This window comes from Carcharodon carcharias, chromosome 5 (genome assembly GCF_017639515.1).
Source record: "Carcharodon carcharias isolate sCarCar2 chromosome 5, sCarCar2.pri, whole genome shotgun sequence".
NCBI lineage: Eukaryota > Metazoa > Chordata > Chondrichthyes > Lamniformes > Lamnidae > Carcharodon > Carcharodon carcharias.
Genome location: NC_054471.1, coordinates 51082211 through 51105000, shown reverse-complemented (window position 1 = coordinate 51105000; position 22790 = coordinate 51082211). Strand labels below are relative to the sequence as shown.

The window sequence follows — 22790 nt, the reverse complement described above, 5'->3', positions numbered from 1 at the left end:
CAATAACGTGCTCACCAATGCCCAGTCTGGGTTCCCCCAGGGCCACTCAGCTCCTGACCTCATTACAGCCTTGCTTCAAACATGGGCAAAGGAGTTGAACTCCCGAGGTGAGGTGAGGGTGTCTGCCCTTGACTTCAAGGCCACATTTGACCAAGTATGGCATCAAGGAGCCCCCGCAAAACTGGAGTCAATGGGAATCAGGGGGAAAGCTCCCCGCTGTTTGGAGTCATGCCTAGCACAAAGGAAGATGGTTGTGGTTGTTGGAGGTCAGGCATCTCAGTTCCAGGACATCACTGCAGGAGTTCCTCAGGGTAGTTTCCTCAGCCCAGCCATCTTCAGCTGCTTCATCAATGACCTTCCTTCCATCATAAGGTCAGAAGTGGGTATGTTTGCTGATAATTGCACAATGTTCAGCACTATTCGCGACTCCTCAGAAGCAGTCCATGTCCAAATGCAGTAACACCTGTACAATATCCAGGCTCGGGCTGACAAGTGGAAAGTAACATACGTGCCTACTAGTGACAGGCAATGATCATCTCAAACAATAAAGAACCCAATCGTGGTCCCATGATTTTTAATGGTATTACTTACCATCACTGAATTCCCCCACATTCAACATCCTAGGGGTTACCATTGACCAAAGCTGAACTAGACTAGCCATATAAATATTGTGGCTACAAGAGAAGGTCAGAAGCTAGGAATCCTGTGATAAGTAACTCACCTCCTGACTCTCCAAAGCCTGTCACCCATCGACAAGGCACAAGTCAGGAGTGTGATAGAATACTTGTCTGGATGAGTGCAGCTTCCACAACACTCGAAGCTTGACATCGTCCAGGAAAAAGCAGCCCACTTGATTGGCACCACATCCACCAACATTCACTCCCTCCGCCACCGATGCACAGTAGCAGCAGTGTGTACCATCTACAAGATGCACTGCAGGGATTCACCAAGACTCCTTAGGCAGCACCTTCCAAACCCATGACCATGACCATCTAGAAGGATAAAGGCAGCAGATAGGTGGGAATACCACCATTTGGAAGCTCCTCTCTAAGTCACTCACCATCCTGACTTGGAAATATATCGCTGTTCCTTCACTGTCGCTGGGTCAAAATCCTGGAACTCCCTTCCTAACAGCACTGTGGGTGTACCTACACCACATGGACTGCAGCGGTTCAAGAAGGCAGCTCACCACCACCTTCTCAAGGGCAACTAGGGACGGCAATGCATGCTGGCCCAGCCAGCGAAGCCCACATCCCATGAATGAATTTTAAAAAAAGGTTGTGGGTTCCATTCCCACTCTGGTGGAATTAAGCACACAATCTAGGCTGACACTCCAGTATTGAGGGTGCAGTGAAAACAGAAACTGCTGGGAAATCTCAGCAGGTCTGATGACATCTGTGGAGAGAGAAATGTTTCGAGTCCAATATGGCTCTTCTTCGGAACAACACTGAGGGTGCCCTGCATTGTCTGAAGTGCTGTTCTTTGAGTGAAACTTTAAACTGAGGTCCAGAGTGCCTGCTCAGGTTGATGTAAAAGACCTCATGGCACTATTTTGAAGTTGAGCAGCAGAGTTCTCTTATGTCCTGGCTAATATTTATCCATGAGCCAACATCACCAAAATGGATTCTTCTTCCACTCCAGGTGGCATCCTTGATTATTCAAGGGTGTGATTTTATTACAGGGCAGAGGGAAGAGGCAGCACCCAATTCAACCTCAGCTAGAATGGGGATTGAACCCATTGCTGTTGGTGCTATTCTGAATCACTGTTAACCAGCTGAGCTAACCAGCAACACCCCCCACCCCAAAAACAAGTTATCTGGTCATTATCACATTGGTGTTTGTTAGAGCTTGCTGTGTGAAAATTGGCTGACATATTCTCTACATTAATGGTAGAGACTGCGCTCCAAAAATAGGTCGATGTCTGTGGGATTTCCTGAGGTCATGATAAACACTATATGAACACAAATCTGTCTTTCTTTCTTGAATAACAGTGGTCCATAACTTCCAGTGGAGTGACAATTGAATGGATGGTATTATGACACAGCCAATGGTAAATGCTTAGTTGTTCAAAACCCAGAGGGAAACGTGAAACAACTGTCATAACCAGTTTTTGCAATTTGTATGTTTCGAGATGCAGGCTTTGAATTCAATACTAATAAGACCACCGAATCTCAAGAGGTTTTTATAAAACTAAGTTAAACATTTATTAATTAAATACATATGTGTCCAAATTACTACAATAATATCGTCTAAAAAAAACCCTAATTAAGCTGACTCTCAGTTACACCTCCTTTAAAGCAAGAGTAAAACACAAAGGTTTAATCAGACCCCTGGTAAAGCACACCCTGGACCGTCGAATTCAAAATGAGTTTCTTTCAGCTTTGGGTCCTTGCTGACAGCAGCTTAAGGCTTACAGGCTGGAGGTTTACGATCTTGGAATCCCTCCTCTTTTACCAACAGTCTTCTCTTCCTTTATACGTATTTTCCTCTTTGAATGCAAATTCTCATTGTATCACTAGATTTTTTTAACCTCTTCTAACAGTAACACCCCTTTCACGTTACCAATTTTAGTAAGTTTTAGGAAAAAAAACATTGTTTGGCTTCTTCTGGCTAGGTGTGATATTTCACCCATTCTTTTGAATATTTTATATAAAAATGCCAAATGCTTCCTTTTCACTTCACCTTGTAACTTCCCTATGTTTACCTAATTACCATTTCAAACCTACTTATCTTCTATATATCAAAGTCTCTAGACCAGCTGACTTTAATCCAATTAAGACACACAACATACATAAACACAGATACCACTAAACTCAATTTTATAATAATTTCCATCATTATATCTTCTTGACAATTGCCGCTCCGCTCATAGTTGCTTACCTTGAAATCCAACCACTCCCATCTCATCCGACCTTCTGATTCAGGCTGGGTGAGGTCTGTGTAGCGCAGCAGATTCCACTGTCTTCTGTCAGGACTACAGCATTGGAGGTCAGGAGGACATGCCCCTTTTTCCATTTTAACAGGTAAATCTAAAGGTCCAGCCACTTTGACAAGCCAGTGGGAAGGTAAGTTTATAAGGTAAGTGGAGTGGGTTGGGTAGAGGTTGGGTTGAGCCTGGGGCAGGGTGGGGATGGGGTGGGCTGGGTTGCACTTGGGTGGGGAGTGGGGGTTGGGTCGGGTCGGGTCGGGTCAGGTTGGGCCTGGTTGGACTATTGACTCAGGTCGGGCCTTAGGGGGTGGGAGTCGGGTCGGTTTGGGTCAGGCCTGGAGGTGGTGGTGGGGTGTCAGGTCAGGGGCAAGGGGTAGTCGGTTGTGGGCGGGGGGGGGGCGAGCGCAAGCATCCCGTAGGGGGTAGAGGGAGTCCTGGTGGGGCAGTTGGGGGGAGGGGGGTTAGGGGCGAGGGAGTCTGTTGGGCGGTTGGGGGATGCGAGGAGGTCCTGTTGTGGGGGGCTGGTCTGGGGAGGTCAGTACAATAGTTACAGAAGCTAGAAGTGGTTTTAATTCTTCTAACTTTTTCTGGGTAACTATTACTGTATGACAGTCAGAACCATTTGAAGTTTGAAATTTAAATAGCATTTTTGGATGGCTCCCAGTGCAGGGCAGTCACCCAAAGAAAGTTTGAACTTCCTGGGCAATTCACATGCAATCCTTACCTGGGAACTTCCAGGGGACAGGGGGAGTGCCCCAGTGCATCTTTGGGGTCCCCCCCCAACTCCCCAGATACACCGCCCCGGAGTTCGGAAGTTACGGCCTCATCTTTGCAATATCATTCACATCCATATGAGTGTGTTAGAAATAACTTCAGCTATGGGTTACTAAATGTCATGGGGAGTGGCATCAAGCGCTGCCACATTTTCCACCTAACTATATGCGCCAATTTCTGAATTTTAGCAGTTTTCTTAAACTATTATGATCTTTTATCCCACAACTTGTAAATACTCTGTTCAGGTGATTCGTATGTGGGCGAAAAATACATTCAGATTTTTGAGTATTCAGCAGTGGGTTTAAACACAAGAATTTCTTGTCAGCACATAGTGTCCTGCATTGGCCTGAACTTGCTTAGACTTGCTTGATTTTCATTACTTCACTGTTGGTGGCTAAGCCTTCAGCTGCCTGGAGTATAATCTAACTCCCCTCCACTCTCTCTTCATAAAGATGTCCCTTAAAGCCTAACTCTTTCACCAAGCTTCTGATCATTTGCCCTCATATCACTTAAAATGGCTTGGTGTCATATTTTATTTGATAAGCCTTGCACACTTTATGATGTTAAATGTATATAAATGCAAGTATTTACTTATCTATGCTATGCATGTTAACCAATAAGCAGGCAGCAAGGACTGCAGTTCTTTTTGCTTTAATACTCAATTAAGAAATTGAAAAATTCACTGCTTCATTTAGTCAGAAAAGCTATCAGTGCTTGGACAGACGTGCAGGTTACATTGGTTCTGTCAGCTTATCAATTATTGAGTGATGTTAGAAAAAGCATTGTTACACCTTTTCACCACACAGGCTAGTTATTGGGTAGTACTGACACACATTCTATTCTTTCAGTTGCATCATAATTTATTTACTGCCTTCAGAAGCCATTATCTTTACCGGTATCTATTCATCTTGAATTTCTGGAATTGCTGAACTTGTAACCGCTTGACAGCTATTAAGTAGAAGACCATTCAGCCCCTCAGGCTTGTTCCTTTATTTAATTAGATCATGGTTATTCTCTACCTCGACTGAATTTACCTGCTTTTGATCCATATCCCTCGGTACTGTTACCTAAGAACAATCCGTACTTTGTAATGTATCATTGGTTATTAAGGAAAATGTCTGTTTGGAATAAATGGCACGGTCTTGACTGAAAATTTTCATCAATATTTGATCTGTCTGTACAAGTATAGTCTTACATTCTCGTGGTACAAGTAATTTCAAAAATGCTTGTGATTCATGTTTTAGGTATGTGGGAGGCAGTCATAAGGTGGGGAAGGTATTTTTTTCTGCTGGGCAGTCATACAATACAACTGGAGAGTTTTTTCTTTAGTTACTAATTTTATTCCGAAGTTTTCTTCTATGGCTACACGGCTATTGCTATATTTCAGTAATCCAACTCCGTTAATCATTAATTATCGTTCATTAATCCAACGCCAAGCAGGTCAGATCTCAGACGAATATACAGAGCAGGATGGTGGGGCACAATTAAGGTGGAATTGCCATCTTGAATTTTTAGCTGGTTGGTGGGGAAGGGAGTGGCGGGTTCACTAACCCCGGAGGTGATCAGGACGAAATAATTATGCAGATTTTCGTAAAAGGAGGGGTATTTTATGTTCAAAGTACTCTCTGTCCTCATGTCTGTGAAATACAAGCTACCTTTTTTTTCCCACAGAAAATAAAAAATTGTTGCTCTTTATCTATGGTCTCCTGCACCCAAGCCACATCATTCAACATTGTCTTGGGGGGCAGTGGGGGTGTGGGAGAGTGGTCTTGGTTTACTTCATCTGTTCTGTATTTCCTGAGGACTGTGTGATGATTTTCAAAATACGTTTATGTTCTGGTCTGCTCTGTCCCTTTTAGGTTCAAGTAATGTATTCAGTTAGCTTTGCTGTTTAAAGAAATACAGAGTGCAATTAGGGATGGACAATAAATACTGGCCTTACACTCATATCCCAAGAACAAATTTTTCTTTTAAAAAGCAGCGCTCGAAAACTTACCGCTTACAGGCCTTTGCTTTAAAAATTTCAAAATTATATCCGATAATCTAGGGCAATGTTGATGACTGTCTTGATTCAACTTTGAAAATGAAAACTTGAAAGGCATCAGAATTTAAACTTAGAACACGATGTCGCTTTTTTTACTTTCGGAGATGCAGTTTAATGAGCGCAGGGTCAATATCTTTTATCCTGGATAAAATAGTTTTCTCACCATCCGTTTTTCTCTGGAATCTGGATTTCAAAACCCGCCCAAGTTGACTGGATATGAAGATCACTTTGCCAGCTGCAAGGGCTTAAAGTTTGGCTCATCTCAGCCTAATTCCCCGTGAGGGATGCGAATCCACGGCACAGAATTACTCAAAAATTCAGCACTAATTTTTAGCGTAGTTTTAGTGAGAAATCTCACATGGAAGGAGGCAAAGATTCACCTATTTTCCACCAACAATGACGGTAGAATTTTTGTCTTTTAATATTTTAGCTAAAAAAAATGGTCTTCTGGTGTGACGTAATGTCTCATCACTTCATAGTTGCATTCACTTTCCTGTTAAAATTGGAATTTTAGCCCCAATCAGTGACTCACGCTTTCTGACCATTTTCCTTTCTTCACAAACGCCTAATGGCACCATGGATCAAGGCTGCACAAGCTGAGAACGCACATCCGTTAGCAACAAGGTTCAGACTGCCAAAACTTATTTCACATCAGGTCCCAGCAGCTGAGAAAGGGACACGAAGCTTCCATCCATAAGTCTGGGCTGCAAATTGAACAAAGTGGGCCCAAAGGCAAACGGGATAGCACTGATCTGATACTGCTGATTTTAATTGAAATGAAATCTTAAGCTTTTCACTTAGCAAGTACGCATTCAAAATTGCAAAGCTTGTACACACTGTTACAAGGGTCGTGTGGTCAACAGGACTGGTAGTTTTTGTCAGAATTAAACTTTCAAAAAAGTGAGCTTCTTATTCAATGTGTCTAACTGTTGTAATTTTATTGCTTTTAAGGTGGTCAGCATTACGACCAGAATCAAACCATTCTCAACAGATTTGACGAGGTTCAGCCAACACAAAGATGGGACTTGGAAATCCTTTGATTCTTTCTTGGCGGAAACAGGAAATGAAACACTTGAGGCACTTTTGAAATTTTACTCTCAGTAGTGCAATGTCACACTTTTAAGTGAACTCCAGAAATAGAATATTGGAAGTCAGGGCAAGATTGATGGAAAAATCGTCTCAATTAAATGTTTATTTCTAATTAACTATTACTCATTCTATGCAACATAATCAGGTCAGAGGTAGAGTCTCATGCCTTTATCATTTTTCAAGATCAGTTAATGTATTGGCAGCAAACCTGGCTGTTGCTGTTTCAGTGTCTAAATGAGAAAATCTCATGCCTGGTGCAAATGCTTTGAAACCCTATTTTTAAAAAACGTTGTATTTATAATTGACAAACACTGTGCTTGCTCACTGGTTTTATTGAACACTGGAAGTTTGGTTTAGTATTTGGGTTTAATATCCTCTATTGCAAGTGATGCAATGCATTAGAATTGTAGAAGTATTTTTTCCTCACAAAAATGAAACTGGCCCAACACTTGTGTGTGGTATAATTGCTGTACATGTCAGGCAATTCATATCAGTTTCCATTCATTTCAAAGGAGTTACCCACAGAGTGAAACAAATAAGATTGTGATAATTAACGTAAATGTAACATTTCAACATATTGAATGTTTTGTTACTCTCACTCTGAGGGTAATAAGATAAACTATTGGTTAACAGGTTCTTGTGTTATAACACCCAGACATCCTTGGCTACACATGCTGAAATACTTCATGTAGCAACCAAAGTGCAGTTGTCTCCCAGTTTGTTCCAAACAATAAAGTGCTGAACATCTAGTTGTCAGCCGAGGTGGAAATAAGACTCTATGAAACTGTGATAACAATGGTGTTCTCTACTTTTAAATAAATTAAATGGAAGTCAATTCATTTTAGTTTCAAGAGCAACGTAAGAGCTATCTTTCTTGCTCCCTGATGGAGGTGCTGATTTTCAGAGGTTTGAATTACTGCCAGTACGTTTCGTGTTCACATTGTTAACCTGTTCTACATAGTTCCAAACTTAAATAACACAAAGATTTTTAAAAATGAAAAATTCCAAATCAACTACCCGACAACAAATCCCACTGAAGATGATTTACTACAGTGGCTTTGTATCACTTATGCTTGTGTAGCTACTGGCAGGCCCAGGAATTGCTTTTATGATAGTGAGTTAGCAACTGTTTATAAATGATGGTTTTTTGATAATTGCTTCAAAGATTGTAAGTGCACAGTTTGTAACAATTTGTATCTTGAGAATTTTATAACCTTATAATTGATCATGAAACGTATACACACCTTCTAATGTCTAACGGAGGCCTTTCTGGTAGCTTGAGTAATGGGAATAATTTGAGAACTGCACCAAAGTAGTTGTATTGTTTTACACTGTCAGGTTTTATGTTGGCTTACTTTACCTATGTTGTCCTCATTCCTTGCTTTCATCACCTGAACTATTGTAACGCAAGTTTTTGACCTAAAATTGGATGATTTTTTTTGTTTAACCATCTTATCTACAGTTGTTTTAATGCATCTGAATGGTGGGACATGATTATTTTATCTTCAGCAGTAGCAGTTTGACTGTATTCATTCAAGATCTTGAACCGTATATTGTGAAAACTTTACTAAATAAAATGTATGACATTTTGAATTATTTGCTGGAGACAATGTTTATTGCAACTATTCAAAGTAGAATTAAATAGATATAATATCAAAAACTGGTTTGTACAGATCTTTAACTCCTCCTATAAACATTCTTTACTCCTGTCGATTACGGTCTTTCCTCGTGCGTGACCACCTTCCATTTTCAGGAAAGCCTTGGGAACTTCCGAGAATGAGAAAACCTGCTCAACAACTGGTCGAATCTGACAAGATAAAGAGGATTAAGAAATTACTTCTGGCAGTTATTCAGTGTCTTACAGCATAAGCAATGATTTCACTTGTCACAGCGGTTAGTTCCTTCAAGTTTTTTTGGGGGGGGAGGATTGGGGTTGCAATGGGGTGATTTAAAGAAGTAAAAGTTGCATAGCAAGAAGTCATTGAGTTCACCATGCTGTGTAGTTAGTTGGTGGTAGCTCTACATGAGGTACCATGTCAGTCCAGTTTTCTCAGTATTAGATCTCAAACCTCAATACGGCTGCTCTCAGATGCTAGTGCCAGTACATACTATATCTTTGCACAGCAATAAATTCTGGCAAAAGTAGAATTTCATTCAAGGTGTAACCAGTTGAGATTGCTAAAGACTGCGACCAATAGATACAACCCTCCGAACAAAAAGAGGACACCTGATCCCAGCCTAAAATTTGGAGAGGCCATTCAATCCCTTGAGCCTGTGCCACCATTCAGTCCATGAATCTCAGAGAAAGAAATCAGCTGCCCTTATCCAGCCCGGCCTACATGTGACTCCAGACCCACAGCAATATGGTTGATTCTTAACTGCCTTCTGCAATGGCAAAAGTTCAAGGACAATTGGGGGTGGGTGACAAACGCTGGGTTTGACAGTGACACCCCTATCCCATGAAAGAATAAAGAGGAAAAAAATGGGGCCTAACCAAATTTTATATAACTGTAACATAACTTTCACCCCTTTTTGCATTGCAGCCCCTTAAGATAAAGGGCAATACTCCAGTAGCATTTCAAATAATTTGTACAGTATCAGGTGGTTATCTTTCACCTAATTAAAACAAAATACAAAATTAAGTTTCACAATAAATTAACTGGTTGAGGCACAAATATAATTCAATGAGACATTTAACATTTTTTACAAAAATAAAAAAGCTCAGGTTTGAACATAAGGCTCCGCTAGTTTATTAAGATATCTTTACACACACTGCTTTTCTGAACCAGGTATGTTTCTTGGCATAAGCTGATTTAGATGTTTGGGTCAGAAGGGTGTCCTGTAACATGTACACGCTAATATTTTTAAAGCTTTAATGTCCAAAAAGCAACAGCTGCATTTCTGCCGGTTTCTCAACATGTTTCTGCTGTTACCACTAACACACTGGGGTTGTTGGGCTAAGGTTTTATTGGGCTGGTGAGGAGGGCAGTTGGAATGTTAGCAAAACCAATTTTAGATCTTCCTGTACATAATCCAGACACTAAATACTTTTAAGAATCAACAGTGCTGGTGACTTGCTTAGTTGTGCAGTCATGCAGAACCCTCTAGCAGTTCACAACGGGACTGCAGTTAACACCATAACATTACTGATCAGGTCTGGCAGCATCGGTGGAGGAGGAGCACAGTTGACGTTTCGGGTTCGCATGACTCCACCGATGCTGCCAGACCTGCTGAGTTTTTTCAGGTGTTTTTGTTTTGGATTTCCAGCATCCACAGTTCTTTGCTTTTATAGCATTACTGATGTTCGGGTTGCAGACAGTGTAGGCTGGTTTAAACTCATGTAGGATGAAATTTTCCGATCATCTGATAAGGATACAGATTAATTAACGTGCACTTCGTTTGAACAACCGCCAAGTTCTAAACAATTCTCATGGCCAGTGTAAAAACATTCTTCTGTGGTGAATCACTATCATTTAATTAGGTATTTTGTTAGCTGCTCAATTCCCACTTCACCTTCCCTGAAGGCAGTGACCCAGGTTGGGGTCTGATTCCACTGGCCAAATTCTGTTCTTCACCTATTCCCTCATATCAGATTCTCAATATGGAAATTCCAGATTTCAAATAATGTTTCCAGAAAATCTAGCATTTCCCACTAAAATAAATCAAAGTGACAACTAATGGCACAAAACCACCATATAAAACTCCCAACAAACTCTATCCCAGAGTAGTGAAATAGAGCCTATTTAATAGAGTACTTATATAAAAGTCTGTAATGAAGACCCAAGCACTCACAAATCTCATTAATGATTGGATAAATTATGCATTCTTGCACTCAAAAAAAAAGCAATTGTATATAACTAGATTCTTGTGACCAAAAATTATCAAAACTGTGTATTGCAAGTATCATATGGCAGTTGGTTCATCCATCCACCTGTCATGCCAGCCAAATATATATCAATCCCTGGATTGGGATCCCTTCTGATGAAAAGTCATTGACCTGAAATGTTCACTCTTTTTCTCTCTCCACAGGTGCTGCCAGACCTGAGTATATCTAGCATTTTCTGCTTTTATTTCGAATGTATGGTGTCCACAGTATTTTACATTTATCCATTCTAAATGTTGATTATGCCTAAATTAGCCTATCTCCAGTTTGAACCTGTGCCCATTGTCTTACTATGAAGATTTAATTTGAAGTGATTCTACCTCCTTATTAACAATTTACTATTTTGTCTCCATCTGTAATAGGTGCCTACTCACTCAACCCTCTTTATGGTTGTACAGCCCAAGTTTTGCCTCATAACTCAATACACCTCTAGAGACATGACTTTTGGCTACCAAGAGATGGAGACATTTTTCATGTAGTCTGCGGTTTTAACAATGACATATTCTTGCTTGAACTGCTCTCGTACCAGAGCTTGCATGAACATGGCACCTTTAATACAGAAAATAGCACAAAGTGCTTTGTAGTTGTAGTCATGCCGGAACAGATACCGAGTCATGGCAGAGTTAGAAGAATTGACTGAAAGCATGAGCTAAGACTTTTAAAAGGTGGAAAAAATTGGAGAGGACAAAACAACTGAAGGCTTTGCTGTCAATTAAGAGGTGAAGGAAAGGGGTCGGGGAGATAGACAGAAGGCCAGCAGCAACAGGGAGCAGAAGGTGATTTAGAAATTTGCAGATTAATGCTCCCCACAATGGTGGACAAAATAAACAACCTTCAACTTCACTCTCAGCTATTTTGACACCACTCAAGCTGTAGGCTACTCATTTCTGCTTCCAAAATTTCAAAGCCGCATACATTTTATTTAGTTTATTTTGTGGGTCCTAAACTGCCTCATCAGAATTGATATGCCCATCCTCCACAGCTTAAGATCGCCAAAATAAGAGATCCAATTTTCAGAATCCATGTTAGAAACACTAGAAAACCCAACATTGATACTTGCGGTTCCCCTCTGCAAGTCCCCTCCTTCCATTCTACCACCCTTCACATAACAAGTATACAATGCTTTCTACTATATGGTCATTTGTCCATTTCCATATTTAATTTCGAATTCCTGTTTTGAACTTTCATAGTAATCTTTCAGTTGTAGTGCTGTAAAAGATTTTCTGCATGGCTTTCCAGTCAGAAATTTCTTCTGTGTAAGTTTGATCCCTGGCTTGTGTTGGGATAGCAGATCACAGCCAGAGTTCCAACTACTGCATGTGAGTTCGCTCAGTAATCCAAGCAATATTTATGCATCAACCAGTATTACTTTAAAAAAATGTTCATTTATCTCATTGCTGTTTCTGGGACTTTGCTATGCACAAATTAGCTACCATATTTTAGACAACAGAACAGTGAGCACAACTCAAAGTACCTCATTGGCTGTAAAGCGCATAGCAACGGCTGGAGATCCCGAAAGGCACAATAAAAATGCAAGTTCTTCCCTTAATAAATGATTGATGCAGAAAAGTATGTAAAGATGTCAAGTGAGTGCGCAATTGAGCTCAAACGCAATTCCTCTTGTTAAATATGCCAACACTTGCTACGGAGATTCACAAGTTGGGGATGGTCACTTGAGTGAGGTTTCTGAAAGCTGCCACTATTTGTAGAAATCTACTCCTGCCCAAGCCAGGAAATTGTAAAACATTGAAAAAATACTTTCCTTGATTCAACAAGTAGTAGGGCAGAGGCGGTGAAGCAATGCCAAAAGTCTGGGTGGTCCCTCTGCACTACACCTTACAAAATGGACATGAGCACAGACTCACAGGAAACTCGCTGTTTTATATTTTAAATAAGCCACGTTTCCAAGCTTGTTTTTGAATAAAGCATCTTTGAAATTCATTGTAGTAGCAGGAACAGGAACAACAAAACCTTGCTGATTAATAATGCAGACAGCAAAGCCTACAGCTTTAAACTGTACTTAGAAACTGGGTCAACTGGAAAATTCTGCTGCTTTGAACTTTATCTGTTCAGAGGCAAACACATCATAAGATTAGCAATGAGTATTTTTAAATACAAAATGACAACTAAAGTCATTCAGCTTCAATCATCATGCAGGCCTAAATGAGAATAAATCCTTCCCCCACCCCCACCCCTTCCGGTTCATAGTGCTGCTGGTACAGATAATATTTTAAAATTCCACTGAATCAGAGCTGTGCTATCATTAGCTACCTCACAAAAAGGCTTAGATCAACTGCGGAGACTTAGTGCGCTTACAACAAAAGGGTGAGAGAGGTAAGAGCTCAAACGCTGTACTTGATGTTAATTCCCCCAACAACAGGGAGAAAGGGTCAGTGGGCTGCCAGGGTTAGAGAGTTAAATATGGAGAGCAGACCTCGTCAAGCTGTTCCTGCTCCCTATTCCACGATGGTGGATATCGGGGTGACCGAGTGTCCTCTGATAGAATGTGCTTAACATAAAGCTGATGGAGAGGAGCAATGGGGGATGAGATCGTGTGGTCGTATTGTCCCTGGACTAGTAATCCAGAGTAATGCTCTGGGGACCAGAGTTTGAATCCCACCACTATAGATGGTGGAATTTGAATTCAATAAAAATCTGTTGAATTGAACTGAAATCAATAAAAACTGTCAAGCATTGTAAAGACCCACATGATTCACTAATGCCCTTTAGGGAAGGAAATCTGCTGTCCTTACCTAATCTGGTCTATATTCAACTCCAGACCCACAGCGGTTGACTCTTAAATGCCTAGCAAGCCACTCAACTGTATCAAACCCTCAAAAAAAGGACTGAAACCAGATGGCTTCGACGAGGCACCGGAAACGGCAAAGTCCTCCTTACTAACATAAAAGCAAAATACTATGGATGCTGGAAATCTGAAACAAAAACAGAAAAATGCTGTAAAAACTCAGCAGGGTTTGACAGCAACTGTGGAGAAAGAGTTGAACATTTCGAGCCTGTATGACGCCTCTTCAGAGCCTTATTAATATCTGGGGGCTAGTGCCAAAAGTGGGAGAGCTGTCTCACAGACTAGTCAAGCAACAGCCTGACATAGTCATCTTCATGGAGTCATACCTTACAGATAATGTCCCAGTTACCACCATCACCATCCCTGGGTATCATCAACTGGCAGAACAGACCCAGCAGAGGTGGTAGCACAGTGGTATACAGTTGGGAGGGAGTTGCCCTGGGAGTCCTCAACATTGACTCTGGACCCCATGAAGTCTCGGGTCAAACATGGACAAGGAAACCAAGTACTGCCCTTGCTAAGCTGATGAATCACTGCTCCTAAGTATTGAACATCACTTGAATGAAGCACTAAGGATGGCGAGGGCACAGAATGTATTCTGGGTGGGGGATTTCAATGTCCATCACCAAGAGTGGCTCGGTAGCACCACTACTGACTGAGCTGGCCGAGTCCTAAAGGACATAGCTGATAGGCTGGGTATGCGGCAGGTGGTGAAGGAACGAAAAAGAGGGAAAAAACATACTTGACCTCATCCTCACCAACCTGCCTGCCACAGATGCGTCTGCCCATGACAGTATCAGTAGGAGTGTCCACCGCACAGTTATTGTGGAGACGAAATTCCACCTTCACATTGAGGACTCCCTCCATCGTGTTGTGTGGCACTACCACTTGCTAAATGGGAGAGATTTCGAACAGACTCAAGACTGGGCATCCATAAGGCACCATGGGCCATCAGCAGCAGCAGAATTGTAGTTGAACACAATCTGTAACCTCATGTTCCAGCATATCCCCCACTCTACCATTGCCATCAAGCCAGGGGATCAACCCTGGTTCAATGAAGAAAGCAGGAGGGCATGTCAGGAGCAGCACCAGGCATTACTAAAAATGAAGTATCAACCTGGTGAAGCAATAACACAGGACTACGTGCGTGCCAAACAGCAAGTGATAGACAGGGTTAAGTGATCCCACAGCCAATGGATCAGATCTAAGCTCTACAGACCTGCCACATCCAGTCATGAATGGTTGTGGACAATTAACCAGCTCACTGGAGGAGGAGGCTCCACAAATGTCCCCATCCTCAATTATGGGGAGCCCAGCACATCAGTGCAAAAGGTAAGGCTGAAGCATTTGCTACAATCTTCAGCCAGAAGTTCCGAGTGGATGATCCATCTCGGCCTCCTCTGGAGGTCCCCAGCATCATAGATGCCAGTTTTCAGACAATTTGATTCACTCCACATGATATCAAGAAATGGCTGAAGGCACTGAATACTGCAAAGGCTATGGGCCCTGACAATATTCTAGCAATAGTATCGAAAACTTGTGCTCCAAAACTTGCCACGCCCCTAGTCAAACTGTTCCAGTGCAGCTACAACACAAGTATCTACCTGGCTATGTGGAAAATTGCCCAGGTATGTCTTGTACAGAAAAAGCAGGACAAATCCAACCTGGCCAATTACCATCAGTCTAATCTCCATCATCAGTAAAGTAATGGAAGGGGTCATCAATAGTGCTATCAAACGGCATTTGCTTAGCAATAACCTGCTCACTGACGCTCAGTTTGGATTCCACCAGGGTCACTCGGCTTCTGACCTCATTACAGCCCTGGTTCAAACATGGGCAAAGGAGCTGAATTCCCGAGGTGAGGTGAGAGTGACTGCTGTCGACATCAAGGCTGCACCTGACAGAGTGTGGCATCAAGGAGATGGAGCAAAACTGGAGTCAGTGGGAATCTGGGGGAACTCTTGAGTGGTTGGAGCCATACCTAGCGCAAAGGAAGATGGTTGTGGGTGGCGGAGGTCAGTCATCTCAGCTTCAGCACATCACTGCAGGAGTTCCTCAGGGTAGTGTCCTCGGCCCAACCATCTTCAGCTGCTCCTTCAACGACCTTCCTTCCATCATAAGATCAGAAGTGGGGATGTTCGCTGATGATTGCACAATGTTCAGTACCATTCGCGACTCCTCAGATACTGATGCAGTCCATGTCCAAATGCAGCAAGACCTGGACAATATTCAGGCTTGGGCTGACAAATGGCAATTAACATTTCTGCCACACAAGTGCCAGGCAATGACCATCTCCAACAAAAGAGAATCAAACCATCGTCCCTTGTCTTTCAATTGAATTTCCCACTATCAACATCCTGGGGTTTACCATTGACCAGAAACCAAATTGGACTAGCCATATAAATACGGTGGCTATGAGCAGGTCAGAGGCTAGGAATTCTGCAATGTGTAACTCACCTCCTGATTTCCCAAAGCCTGTCCACCATCTACAAGGCACGAGTCAGGAGTGATGGAATATTCCCCATTCGCCTGGATGAGTGCAGCTCCCACAACACAAGAAGCTGCACACCAACCAGGACAAAGCAGCCCACTTGATTGCCACCACAACCACAAAAACATTCACTCCCTCCATCACTGACACACAGTAGCAGCAGTGTGTACCATCTACAAGATGCACTGCAAAAATTCACCAAGACTCCTTTTAGACAGCACCTTCCAAACCCACAACCACTACCATCTAGAAGGTCGAGGGCAATAGGTAGGTGGGAACAACAGCACATAGAAGTTCCCCTCCAAGTCATTCACCAACTTATCTTAGAAATATATCACCATTCCTTCACTGTTGCTGGGTCAAAATCCTGGAACTTCTTTCCTAGCAGCACAGGGGATACCTTTATATAAGAATATAAGAACTAGGAGCAGGCGTAGGCAATTCAGCCCCTCCAGCCTGCCCCACCATTCATTACGATCATGGCTGATCTCATTTTGGCCTCAACTCCAATTTCCCACCCTCTCGCCATAACCTTTCAACCCGCTACTAATTAAAATTCTGTGTATCTCCTCCTTAAATTTATTCAGCGTCCTGGCATCCACTGCACTCTGAGCTGGTGAATTCCACAGATGCACAACCCTTTGAGGAAAGTAATTCCTCCTCATCTCTGATTTAAATCTACCGCCCCTTATCCTAAAACTATGGCCTCTAATTCCAGAATGCCCTACAAGGGGAAACATCCACTCCACATCTACCTTGTCTATCCCCTTTAGCATCTTATATACCTCAATTAGATTTCCTCTCATCCTTCTAAACTCTAGGAGTGTGGGCCTAAACTGCTCAATCTCTCCTCATAAGACAAGCCCCACATCTCTGGAATCAATCTAGTGAACCTCCTCTGATCCGCCTCCAGTGCAACTACATCCTTCGTCAAGTAAGGGGACCAAAACTGTGCACAGTACTCCAGGTGCGGTCTCACCAATGCCTTGTACAGTTGCAACAACACTTCCCTATTTTTATACTCTATTCCTTTAGCAATAAATGCCAAAATTCCATGTGCCTTCCTTATTACCTGCTGTACCTGCATACTAGCTTTCAGCGATTCATGCACTAGGACACCCAGATCCCTCTGCACTGAAGCATTCTGAAGTTTCTCTCCATTTAAATAATAAGTCGCCTTTTTATTCTTCCAACCAAAATGGATAACCTTACACTTATCCACGTTAAACTTCATCTGCCAAATTTTGGCCCATTCACCAAACCTGTCCATATCCACTTGTAAATTTCTTATTTCTTCATTGCAACTTACTTTCTCGCCTATTTTGGTGTCATCTGGTGGACTGTGCCTGCAGCGACAGCGAGGACACTGGCGAACACCCACGTGAGTATCCTGCACCAGATCATCCCTCTCTCGACACAAAGGTGAGCGCTCTCTCTCCTGTTTCTAACTCTGCTGCCATGCACAATTTATCTCTACTTTAGTTCACAGGGAGCTCTGCCAAGCCATCCAGGTCCTCACCTCCAGTGATGAGGACAACTCCTCCATTGAAGAGCTGGAAATAAGCAGCCTGGAAGACCTGTCACAGTGTTTACACACACCCTCCACCAGCACAGAGATACACACCTCGACGGCACCTAGATCTAGAGCAGCCTTAGGTTCACAATCTGGTGGTCACTGCATCAACAAATGTCTGAAGCAGCAGGAGGCAGTTTCAACCGAGCACCCTGGCACTCAGAGGACTGCTGGGAAAGAGGCATCTGTGGGTTCCAAGCCAGATGACGGGCCTCTGGATTCAGCCTTCCAACTCATCGTGGAGAGTAAGCTGAAGGCGGGGGAACGTCACGCAGAGTTGTTGGAAGCTCTCAACAGAGTGGCACGTGAGTCATTGGAGTACGTCCACCTGCTCTCTCATGAAGTGGTGCCCACATGTACATGTATAGTGGTCCCCATGAGAAGGATGGTGGATGCCAGGGAGATCCTGGTCCAGCAGAATCAGGAGATGTGTGCAGACCTGCACCCCATCACGAGAGCCATGGGGGAGTTCCTGCAGTGGCAATGCGAGGGGGAAATGGGACACCTCAACATCCCTCCAGGTGCTCCTGCCCCTCAGAAATCAGGCCGGGGTCCTCAGGCACCCAAAGGGAGGAGGAGCGGCAGCTGGGCACCCTTGGGTCATACATTCAGGAATCTCAGAGGCTGTCCACTCCCTCCAAGTCCTCCTTTGCCTGTAACCCCCTCAACCTCTTCCTCTGTCACCGCAGAGGGAGCAACTGGCCCACAGGAGGACAGCCAAAGCAAGCCAGGGCCCTCAAGGCTTCGGGTTTCCAGAGGACACATGCCAAAGTCATCAGAGGCAACAGGGCCAACCATTATACAGGCTGTCTCCAACCCTGCTGTGGATGTCAGTGCAGCACCTAGAAGAAGTGGTAGGCCTAGAAAAATTAAGAAATTCTGATCACAAGTGGTTGCACAGGTGAACACATTTTTCCACTTTTTAAATTTGAAAATATATTCACTTTCACTGAATAATGTGTAATGTTATCTTTCAGTTTCATTTACAGGCTTCGCGAGCGCTCCCCCTGTATCCTCCATCACTAGCAATTCAGCTGCACACAGTTGGAGTCTGGAGGGAGATGTGTGTGTTTGTGGCAGGGCCTTTTGGAGCCTCATTCTCCCCCGCATGCAGAGCCTTCGTCCATCACACTCATCTCACTGTCCTGGGCATTTTCAATGCTGTCTGCTGGGGTTCTCTTTCAGTTGTCCATCTCAGCTGACCTACATCTCCACCCACCCATCCCATGCAGGACCTGTACCCCTTCAACACGAGGTGCTGCTCACTTTCGATTTCGCACAGCATGGTAGTTGTTAAGTTTTGATAAGCCCCATCGTCCTTGCCTCTTCCCCAGTCGCCCACGTCCTCTCCCCATTCACAGTGTCCTAGGTCCAACCATCTTCAGTTGCTTCATCAATGATCTTCCTTCCATCATAAGGTCAGAAGTGGGGATGTTCGTTGATGATTGCACAATGTTCACGACCATTCACAGCTCCTCAGTTAGCGAAGCAGTCCACGTTCAAATGCAGCAAGACCTGGACAATATCCAAGCTTGGGCTGACAAGTGGCAAGTAACATTCACGTCACACAAATGTCAGGCAACGACCATCTCCAGCAAGAGAGAATCTAATCATCGTCCCTTGATTTTCACTGAATCCCCCACTATCAACATCCTGGGGGTTACCATTGACCAGAAACTGAATTGGACTAGCCATATAAATACTGTGGCTAAAAGGGCGGGTCAGAGGCTAGGAATCCTGCGATAAGTAACTTCACCTCCTAACTCCCCAAAACCTGTCCACCACCTACAAGGCACAAGTCAGGAATGTGATGGAATACTCCCCACTTGCTGGATGAGTGCAGCTCCTACGACACTCAAGAAGCTGGACACAGCACAGGGCAAAGCAGCCTGCTTGATTGGCATCACATCCACAAACATTCACTCCTTCCACCACCAATGCACAGAAGCAGAAATGTGCACCATCTACAAGCTGCACTGCAGGAATTCACCACGGCTCCTTAGACAGCACCTTCCGAACTCATGGCCGCTACCATCTAGAAGGACAAGGGTAGCAGATAGATGGGAACACCATCACCTGGAAGTTCCCCTCCAAGTAACTCACCATCCTGACTTGGAAATATATTGTCGTTCCTTCACTGTCACTGGGTCAAAATCCTGGAACTCCCTTTCTAACAGCACTGTGGGTGTACCTACACCACGTGGGTCGCAGTGGTTCAAGGCGGCAGCTTACCACCACCTTCTCAACGGCAACTAGGGATGGGCAATAAATGCTGGCCCAGCCAGCAAAGCCCACATCCCGTGAATGAATAAAAAAATGTCTCCCATCCCACCTCCAACCCTACCGGTAACACCTTTGACCTCCCCACCTTCTCCTTCATGAGTGCACATTCTCTACCCTCCTGAAAATCCCAGCCCCATCCACACTGGCCTCCCTGACTTCTTCCTTCCTACCTCTCAGGTTCCGTGTTCACCCCAAGAACCACCCTCGCCACTCCTTCCACAGGTACTAAAGCATCCTCACCCTCCCATCCCAATGGCTTCCTCTGCCCCCTCTCACTATCACCATTCCATCCTACTACACCCACATTGAGTTCACTCCCCAGGAGATTTACATTGACCCACAGGTAGGCGCTAGCATAGTGATAATGTCACTGGATAGTATTCCAGAGACCTAGGGTAATGATCTCAGAACCCGGCTTCGAATCCCACCACGGCAGATAGTGAAATTTGAATTCAGTTAAAAGATATCTGGACTTCAAAATCTGATGACAACCATAAAACCATTGCTGATCGTCATAAAACCCATCCCAAATCGGTTTCACGCTGGCAATATTTGCGATCCGCCACCATCGGATAATCCGGCTGCGATTTCATGCCAGCAATAATTCCATCTTTTACCTTTCTCAGGAGGGTTTCCAATCCCCATATCTGAAGATCTCAAAAGTCACTCTGATTTGGACAGCTCCAAGGATGGTCCACCTCGCAGGATTTCAATCTTGCCTTCCGAGATTCTTTTCTCCTGGATCTCAAACTTCACCCTCCAAGCACGATGTCAGGTCTTCGGCCGTGCCAAGCAGAGCACTGCTGCTCCAACAGCCCACAGTACGGAGTCACCACTCCTCGGCTACCTTCAGTTAAGGGGCCTGTTTCTGTCCTCTAGCTTTTTTCCCTTGCCTGTGACTGCCTTTTGGGACTTCTCCCTATCCCCCTCTCTGATTTGTGAGCTCTCCTTGTCCCCCTACCATGACCTGCCCACTGGGACACCTGCCAGATAATGGCGAACCCTCCCAGGTTACCTTTATTTTCACACTATTCTGTTCTCTTTTCCCTGCAGGGACATGGAGGGCCAGTCCTCAACCGAAGAAAAGCAATCATTTTTCAGCTGAAGCATGTGCCTCCTGCGATTGCACACACAGCGCTACACTGCAGGCAGACGTCTCCCTGAACACAGGCCTACAGCAATACACTGGAGACAAGTGTCTCTGGGATCGGAGACCCACAACGTTACATTGCAAGCGTCTCCCCGATCAGAGACCCACAACGTAACACGGCAGACAGGTATCTCCCTGATCCCAGACCAAAAGCATTACGCTGCAAATAGGCGTCTCTCCGATTGGAGACCCATAGTGTTACACTGCAGACAGGTGTCTCCCTGATCCTAGACCCACAATGGCACACTGCAGGCAGGGGTCTCTTCGATCCCAGACCTATGACCAGCCAAATCCGTACTGGTCAGGAAAACTGGAAGCTTACCGTCAATATTTCACATTCTGCACTTCTGATCTGCTATATGGCGCAATGATAGGAGCTTAAAACTTTAAAACAATAGAACTAAATTCTTAAGGTAAACAACTGTTTTTATGGCATTGTTTCTGTTACAGCTGCAGCCAGTGTTCTGCTCAGAGACTCACTGCTATTCATTGGTGAAAAAATATTGAAACTCCTACTGATTCCAAGTCTTGAAGATATATTTGTCCCTGTTATATTCCTGGTCAAGGAGTGGAAAAGAGCAATGCTGAATTAAACTGGCCACAAATCAATAAAAAGACTCATAGTAAGGCCACGTTTTATACAGAAACTGTCCACCAATTCCTTGAACTGGAAACAAAGCTAGAATTACCATTAACAAAATGCAGTAGATCTTGGTCTGTAACTTCCGAGCTCCAGGGCGTCATACACGGCGGCGGGGGAAAGGATAACCCAAAGATGCACTGGGGAACCCCCCCCTGCCCCCACCTCGGGAGTCCCCAGGTAAGGGCTGCACGACAATTGAGCAGGCAGTTAAACGCCCGCTGGGCAATTACCCTGCAAAGAGGCATCGAAAGTACAATATAAATCACAAACTTCCGACAGTTCTGACTGTCTTACAGCAATAGCTACCCAGGAAAAATTAGAAGAATTAAAACTACTTCTAACCCACCCCCCCACCCCGCAACTCCATGGGACTGCCCTGACCACCCCCTCCACAGGCTTCAACCCACCACAAGAATCCCCAGACTCCCCTCACCCCACGGGACCCCCCCGACCACCTGAGTCCCCACTGAACACTCCCCGCCCACCCGCCCCTGCCCCCACACTGACCACCCGACCCCTCCCACTTCCTCCCACTGACCATCCTATGCACCAGCCACCCCCCTCAACCAACCAATCCCTCATCCTCCCCCAATCCTTACCTTAGAAACTAACCTTCATCCTGGCTTCTCAAAGTGGCTGAACCTTTAAACTTACCTGCTCTACGGCAGCTAGTGCCGTAAAAAAAGGGGCATGGCTTTCTTACTTCTCCCCAGCCCTTGACACAAGACATTGGGAACCCGCTGCACTAGACAGTTCTTGCCTGGCCTGAGTCGGAAGGTTGGGCTAGAAAGGAATAAATGGATTTCTAGGTAAGAAACTAGAAGCGGAGTGGGCAATCCAACTCCGACTGCCACCCCATGGGAGTTCAGGCCTATTGTGATAATGGATTTCCAACAGACATCTGAAAGTGCACCGATATGTGACCTATTGATAGAATGATTGTAAACAAAAATTGAAGCGAATGTGGATAGCAATTTAGTTAAAGGTGAAGGTGCAGAGAATACTTCTTTCTGCCTGGTGGAATGTCTGCCATAAGTCACTGTTTAGATCATTGATCTTTTCGCTCTACATAGAATGAATTTGGCTTTGGAACTTGAGGCACAATTTCAAAATTTGTAGATGAAA

General features: G+C 44.1%; 2 protein-coding genes across 3 annotated transcripts in view; one reads left to right on the top strand and one right to left on the bottom strand.

Moving 5' to 3' along the window:
* Positions 1-8429, top strand: part of crybg1a (crystallin beta-gamma domain containing 1a) — a 319813-nt gene extending 311384 nt beyond the window's left edge. For both annotated transcript variants that reach the window (XM_041188918.1, XM_041188920.1), the window contains one exon: positions 6699-8429. In XM_041188918.1, the coding sequence (XP_041044852.1) occupies positions 6699-6787 (89 nt within the window). In that variant the 3' untranslated portion in view covers positions 6788-8429. The remainder of the gene's footprint in view (positions 1-6698) is intronic.
* Positions 8430-8432: 3 nt separating this feature from the next.
* The window catches only part of rtn4ip1 (reticulon 4 interacting protein 1), a 51705-nt gene continuing 37347 nt past the window's right edge, over positions 8433-22790 (bottom strand). The window contains exon 9 of the mRNA XM_041188925.1: positions 8433-8643. Coding sequence (XP_041044859.1) covers positions 8524-8643 — 120 coding nt within the window. The 3' untranslated portion in view covers positions 8433-8523. The remainder of the gene's footprint in view (positions 8644-22790) is intronic.